This window comes from Dunckerocampus dactyliophorus, chromosome 1 (genome assembly GCF_027744805.1).
Source record: "Dunckerocampus dactyliophorus isolate RoL2022-P2 chromosome 1, RoL_Ddac_1.1, whole genome shotgun sequence".
NCBI lineage: Eukaryota > Metazoa > Chordata > Actinopteri > Syngnathiformes > Syngnathidae > Dunckerocampus > Dunckerocampus dactyliophorus.
The window spans coordinates 31,622,239-31,630,056 of NC_072819.1; the positions used below are offsets into that span (position 1 = coordinate 31,622,239).

Genomic DNA, 7,818 nt, shown 5'->3' on the forward strand with positions numbered 1-7,818 from the left:
GTCGTAGAAGGTCAATGACTTATGGGCAATATGTTGCTACATCCTGCCCGTACACCTGCAGAGACGTTTTGCTTGATGGCGGCCATGTTTTTCAACCAATCTTTCTCAAATTTAAGTGACCACAGAGGTCTTCGGGATCATCAAGATGTTTTCTGACAAAATTGAGATCTTGTTTGTGTTCAGCAGTGGTTTTCGTCTTGGAACTCTGCCATGCAGGCTGTTTTTGCCCAGTGTCTTTCTTATTGTGGAGTCATGAACACTGACCTTAACTGAGGCACGTGAAGCCTGCAGTTCTTTGGATGTTGTTGTAGGGTCTTTTGTGAACTCTTGCATGAGTCGTCGCTGTGCTTTTTGGGTAATTTTGGTTGGCCGGCCACTCCTGGGAAGGTTCACCAAAGTTCCATGTTTTTGCCATTTGTGGATAATGACTCTCACTGTGGTTTGCTGGAGTCCTAAAGCTTTAAAAATGGCTTTATAACCTTTTCCAGACTGATAGATCTGAATTAATATCAGTAAAGTTATGTTTTAATGGTGGGGCAATCACTTTTTCACACAGGGCCATGTAGGTTTGGATTTTTTTTTTCTCCCTTATTAATAAAAAGTTTCATTCAAAAACTCCTTTTTGTGTTCAGTTGTGTTGTCATTGACTAATTATAAATTTGGTTGAAAAAAAGAAATCAGGAAGTGGGCAAACACTTTTTCACACCACTGTCTGTCGAGCACACCAGAAATTTCAAGTCAAGTTGACTTATGGAAGAGACGTCAGAAAAATAATAGTACAAGCAACACAGTAGGGACGCATGCTTTGACAGATTTCCACCTTTTTGTGGCAGTTTCGGAGCAGAAGAGTGACACCATGGACTGTCCTATTTCTTCCACATAACTGTACAGGTGCAGCGCAACAAAATTAGAATATTGTGGAAACATTATTTGATTTCAGGAGTTCAGTTCAGACTAAGAGACCAATTAAAGTCTCAAGAAGTTTCTCCAATTCATTTGGTGATCATAGCGCAGACCAGTAGTTTACAGTATTGAACTTTATGGCAATTTTTCAAATTTAATGTGATGCTAAATTTTGGTTTTTTCTTTTCAGCTGGAAACTTTAATCATGAAAACTATTCAGAAATTAATGCATAGTTTTTGGAAATATTTCGCTCTGTGTTTATTGAATCTACAGACGGTGAGACTGTTCCACTTTTTGAATTGAACTACTGAAATGTTCAAAGATATTCTCATTCATTCTAATTCTAATACTGAGATGCATCATGAGTTTGTTTGTCTGTCTGTCGATTTAATGTTAGCAGGCCACTTACTGGTTCAAAGGATGAGTTCCATTATGACTCAGGCCAAAAATAAAAAAGTTAACATATCGTTAACATTGTGTTCGTGTTCGTCCTAACTGGTTACCTTGTGGTTCATGCAGAATGACGACAACAATCAACTGATATTCAGACTGTAAAAAGAGAAATCGTATTCCTCTATCATCACATTTTTATACAGATTTTCAACAAAATTGAATACGTTTCAGACTATCATACAGTAAAGGAGAGCAATGTCCTGGCATCAAAGTATAATGCCCTCTATTTTTTTCATTAAAAATGCCACTGCCACGACACACACACACACGCGCGCGCACGCAAGCACACGAACACACACACACAAAGGGGGTCCTTCGTCTTTGTCCACATGCCTTTATGTCCAGTGCACTGACCAGAGTGATTAGGACCGTTAGTGGATGGATAAATGCTGTTTCAGCACGAGACATCGTCCATGGACAAGCGAGTGACGCGTGAGCATTCAAGCAACAGATGCCCCCACCCCCAGCCCAGCCCAACCCAGCCCACCGCCTCCAAAATACAGCCATCTGTCAGGGTCTTCTCAATAAATCGTTGGTCGGGTGCCCGCTCCCTGTACGAGGTTGCGGAGGAGTGCTCTTCCTAAAGTTGGCCCAAGCACAAGCAGAATGCACTGTGGCTGCAAACTTCATGCATGCATACAGCAGAGCTCGGCGTGCACTTGGCAAAGTTGGGCCTCCCTCGTCTTGCACAGCTGTGCGCAGTGGCGCGCACAATGGGATCAATGTGGGGGCACGTGCAAGGCGCGAGACCCCCGAGAGGACAATGTGGAACCCCACTGGGATGAGGGTCGCCACGCACGAGGCGGCCGGGCTTTTATTATGCCACCACAAACTGTGAAAACTCTTCAATATTGAGAGTGGGAAAACAACATGGACTTTACTGACAGGTCACAGACTTCCACTCATTTTATTGGCGTGCAAACGATTGAAACGAGAGCAAGCTTTTGCATTTAGGGACTAAAAATCCACAAAAACTGGATTTTGCAGACAAATAAACTCATAACCACAAAGACTTTGGATTTGGATGCATCGTAACAAAAATGGCACATATTTATCTTTTATTCATTCTTAACATTTATTTGCCCGAATAAGGTTTTATACCCGTGGGTTCTCTATACGCGCCGAATCCAGTTCCTAATAAGGAGCGGGATATGACACTGAAACGCAGGAAAATAATCAAACGACGACGCGAGTTACGCACACACCTGCTCTCTGCGCACCAAGCTGTCAAAATCATTTAAATGCGCACACATGGAAGCGCGTCTCCTCAGTCAGCCACAAGCAGCCTTACACTGTGGGCCTAATTAAGTGGAAAATTCCTAATCCAACCGACTAATGATTAGATGGACAATCGATTAAAAATGGTTAACGCAGGTCCAGGACATTAAAACCTGTTTGTACCTGTGTATATCATGGATTGTCATTAAGGCTGCACAAAAAATGCTTTTTTTTTTTAACAAATAGCTCTATTTATACATTTATTATAGCATAGATGCACATGAAACAGATTAAAAATGAATTAAAACATAGAAAGAAAGATTAGTTGTTATATGATTTATTTTTAAGTGTTGCATTTCATTTATTGTTCTAATAAAATGTAACTGTTTTTATGCATATATGGCGAGGAAGAATATGAAATACATCTTTTGGGACTACGGTGGTGCACAATGTATTGTTTCACTTTGATTTATTTTCAGTTTGCAACAGCAATTATCTCAAGGCACAAGCATGTTTTGAACCACAAAAAACAACATCTGCAGAAAATAAGAAGCGTATTATGTAAATGAAAGTTCACTACATTCTCTCCTGGACAGAAATACAGAAATGTATGCTTATTTTCATTGGTCATTTGATGTTTATAAAGTGAACCTCTGGTTGCTCCACGCTATTTATTCTCCCCCTCCCCACTCTCTCTTTGTACACCCCCAAATAAAACCGTGATTAGGCGTGCACTCTGGCGTGCTCTCTCTCTTCTCGTCACCAATGTTGTAAAAGTTCTGGCCACGAGACTGCCACGCGTGTTTCAATGCGCTACATTGAGGGTGGGGCGTGGCTTGCGAGGCTTGAGTGGTTTAAGGCAAAAAAATCTCAACCGGGTGCAGTCATTTTGGGATGAAGGCTCCATGCGCACTTATGGCCATCTGAGTTTGGGACAGTGGCACATGCTTAAAGAAGAGAACGCACAAACGTTGGACTTATAAATTGGTAGCAGTTCTTTTTGAATACTCTATTTTCACCTGAACATTGTGAACCCAAAAAGGTGAGTTTCTTTTATGTATCTTTACCTCCAGGTTTAGTAATAAATGCCACTAGATATTCTATATTCTATTCAATGTTCTAATTATTGACATTAATGCACAACACATTTCAGCACATGCATGTTAGGCACACTCATGTAAGACATTCATATCCAAACTATAGTGCATCAATGCCATATAAAATTTACTTTTCTAATCATTATATTGTAAAAATTGCGTGCCAAAAGTTATGAATTCATACTTTACAGTAATCCGTCCCACTTTTACGCATTAGCACACAATTATTATCTGGGACATTTAAACTCTAAACAATAGTAATCTCCTGCTTCGAGGACTCAATTTAAAAAATTGTATTTAAATATGAGATATAAGCCATTGTTTGGAGTGACTTTAGCTTTAGTCTACAAATGTTTGGAAAAAAAAACAAAATTCCCTCTTTTGTGATGTTATGCAAAGAGTGGGTGGCTTGTCTACATGTCTGTTGATTTCTAATTTGTCAATTTAATCTTTGGGCTTTATTTGCTGAGTAAATCCCGTCATGTCCTAGATTGACAGCGTCCTTGTGACGTCCACACAGCACAACAGCAGGTGACCATTCATCCTCTCACTATTATAACGCACTTCATTTTCCATTAATCTTAGTAAATGGCCACGGAAGACATTTGAAATAATAATATAATACAATAGAATAACATACAATACATAGGACTCATTGCAGAGATTAGTGAGCTGTTCACATCACAGTGCTGAAATCGGCACGCATCCAGTTACAAAAAAAATTCTGACCTTATTGACTTTGTGTTGTCCTTTTTTTTAGATCAAAATGATGACCAAACCCTTTGGAAAGAGCGGCGATGTGAGCGAGCTGGTGAGCTCCCTGGCCTGGCTGGATGAGGATGGCAGCTCACAGGATGGAGAGGAAAGCCCTGACACGAGGGGACGCCACAGCCTGATAGCAGGGGGTTGCAACCACTCCTGCACAGAGCTGGGCAGCGAGGACATGGAGGAAGAAGAAGAGGAAGATGAGGAGGAGACAGGTCATAATAGAGAAAATGCTCCCAAAAGAAGAGGCCCTAAGAAGAAGAAGATGACCAAAGCTCGGCAGGAGAGGTTTCGCGCTCGTCGCATGAAGGCCAATGCCAGAGAACGTTCACGCATGCATGGACTGAATGATGCCCTGGACAATTTGCGCAGAGTGATGCCCTGCTATTCCAAAACACAGAAGCTATCAAAGATTGAAACATTACGGCTGGCCCGCAACTACATCTGGGCGCTCTCTGAGGTGCTGGAGAGCGGCCAGTCTCCAGAGAGCCATGGCTTTATGGAGATGCTGTGCAAAGGCCTCTCTCAGCCCACCAGTAACCTAGTTGCCGGCTGCCTGCAGCTGGGACCCACTCCACTACTCATCAACAAGCTAGAAGACAAGTGTGGAGGCCCAGGGTTGGTTGTTGTGGGCGGTCAGGCAGGCCATCCCCTCAGCTACCCGTCCCCGGGGCTCCCCAGCCCCCCTTATGGTTCCCTGGAGGCGTCCCACCTCCTCCACATGAAGGGATTCAAGGGGCAGGCGTTTGACAACCCCTCCCCTAACGAGTGCAGCAGCGGCACCCCGCCATACGATGGGCCCCTCACACCCCCACTCAGCATCAGTGGCAACTTTGCCCTAAAGCAGGAGCCTTCGCCCCATGAGTCAGAGAGAAGCTACACATCCCACTCCGGCCACCACGCCCATTACCTCTCGTCCCACCACTACACTTCCACGACCGGTGGCCTACCCGGGGGGCACCAGGGCCACCCACTTTTTCAGGCTTCCCGTTATGAGCTTCCCTTAGATGTGGCTTTTGACTCCTTCACTTCCTCTCATCTGCTGGCTTCTCAGATGAGTGCTATGTGAAAATGTCCTTTGCATCCACTGACTGTACAGAGACTGCTGTGATTTGCATTATGGTGATAATCTGAGAGAACAGCCACCTCTCAGAGACTAATCACCTCACATTAATCTACCTGATACCTGTCACCTTCCATACTTTATTTATTTGTTTTTGTTATGATTTGAAGTTGATATCTGGATTATCATTACAACTGTTACAAGCATCACAAGGATTTTCCAATTGCAGGGTTTTAACAAAATTAAAATCAAAAGATGATCCACACATGCCATCCATCCTAAATTGTGCACTGAGGCCTACATAGCACAGCCACTGACCCTCTTGCCATAAGAAACGCAAAACATTTATTTATGTCTGTATTTAATATTTATTTTGGTCATGTCTTTTTCTTTGTTTCACTGTCTTCTTGGTTTGTTATCAGTTTGTCACACTGTATTTAATTTATTTATTTGAGGTCTTTCAGGTACTTGCTCATTTGGTCTCATGTTTTTTTGGTACTATTGCTGTACATATTTTTGCTGTTTCGCACTTAATTGAATAAATATTCATATATTATATTCTATTTCCTTATAATATTTTTTGTGGGCCATGTGCAGTTTTCTTCTATTATATTTACCAGTAAATCCAAAAATAAGTGGGCATACAGCATAATAATAACACATTACTTATACAAAAAAGGTCTACTTTTCTATTTATTACATGTTATTAATAAATAGATAATAATAAATACCAATATGAACACCTCAATATAGAAGACATAATGTTACAACTAATACATGTCCATTTATTTCCACAGTGACCCCAAAGCACTGTGGGCTACATCATGATGCAACTGTAAATTTCAACATACATATTTTTGCTACAGATGAATTAATTAATTAATTTAATATATATTTTATATTCTACAATTTTGCAAAAAAAAGTAAAACAAATAAAACAATATGTATAAAAATAATCCCTGCAGCATATGAAAATTGGCATTGATTACAGATTCCACGAGTTTTGAATCCACTTCTCTTCATGCTAAATTTACTCCCTTCTTTTGTGAAATATGAAATCTGTTGCATTGTGTGAACGTGAGAGATATTCAGTCTTGTTAGGGGCTCTACTAGGTCAAGCGGGAGCCTGTTGTGGGCCATGGGAAAACAGCACTGGGGGAACAGGTGAATGTGTCACAGGCTTTTCTCACTCTCTATTTTTCTCTCCCACGTGTCCCATTTTCCCAAACACTGGGACAAAAACTCATTTTCAGACAATTCATCTACATTATTACACACAGTAAAACATACAAAAAAAGTGTATTTGATGATAAAAATCCAAAACATAATGATTCAAATTTCTTCACATGCTGGAAATAATGTCACTAAAAAATAAAAAATAAAAATAAGAAGAAGAAATAATGTCACCAAAACACAAAGAAAAAGCTTTAATATGATGCATCTCTTTCCACATTGGCCGGATATAACCTGTGTGGCTTCCTAACACGTTTATATCACTCCACTAATGTCAACAGCTTTAATTTTGACTTTAATGAACATGTTGAGAGACATGATGGCTCTTGAGTTGAACAAAGAATAGGGTGGCAGGGTGCAACAGCAGAGTGGTGAGAGCAAGCGCTTGTGTTTATCATTGTGGTCCTTTAGGCAGTTGTTGAACGGGAAGGTGCCTCGGAGGCTGTTGTCCAGAAGAATGTTCCCCCTCTTCAGATACCTCTCCAAAGGTTTGTCTTTTCCAGTTCAGCGAGAGAAAGGCTGGAGAAAAAGGGAATGATTGTTTTACAGGGCGCCACTGGTCTTTTGTGAGTGCAGCCTGTTCTTTCTCTTGACCTGTGACCTGTATTGTTGTGGGGTTCTCTCATTTGGGGAGGGCAGACAGCTGGGGGAACTGAAGAGGGGGTGTTGGAAGTGCAAACGGACAGCTGGGCCAATTTGGAAAGGGAGAAAGAGGAGAGTGAGAGCATGCGAGCATGATGGCAGGGAGAAAAGGGGATCAGTGTGCTGAGGGAAGGCGAAAGAGAGGCCGAGGGCAGGAAAGGTGACGGAGGTCCCTGCTCCTCATTCAAAAGTCTGTCCTCTCTTCTCCCGTGTGTCAGCCTTGGCATATAGCAGTGACACATAGCTTTACACACATTTGGCCTGTGAGAAAAGTACTGACAGTGTTGGCTGTGCACACCCTCTTTGTGCTGTTTTGCAAAAAAAAAGTGTGGGTAGGGTGTGTGAATTATTCTCTAAATACACAAGCAAGTCGATGGGATAATGCATGTAAATTGACTTTGGATACAAGTTTTCAAGACAGGTCTTGCATGTGGATGTGACTA

The 7,818-nt window shown here is 41.6% G+C and overlaps 1 protein-coding gene across 1 annotated transcript; it reads left to right on the top strand.

Annotated features, from left to right (window-relative positions):
* Positions 1-3,458: 3,458 nt before the first annotated feature.
* On the top strand, positions 3,459-6,036 carry neurod4 (neuronal differentiation 4). Its single transcript, XM_054783210.1, has 2 exons — positions 3,459-3,617; positions 4,433-6,036. Exon 2 carries the CDS (start codon positions 4,439-4,441, stop codon positions 5,504-5,506), a length of 1,068 nt encoding a protein of 355 aa, XP_054639185.1. The 5' UTR covers positions 3,459-3,617; positions 4,433-4,438; the 3' UTR covers positions 5,507-6,036.
* The last annotated feature ends 1,782 nt before the right edge of the window (positions 6,037-7,818 follow it).

Bases quoted from the DNA above. Each gene is read 5' to 3' on its own strand.
- neurod4 (XM_054783210.1), top strand. From the start codon at position 4,439: ATGATGACCAAACCCTTTGGAAAGAGCGGCGATGTGAGCGAGCTGGTG.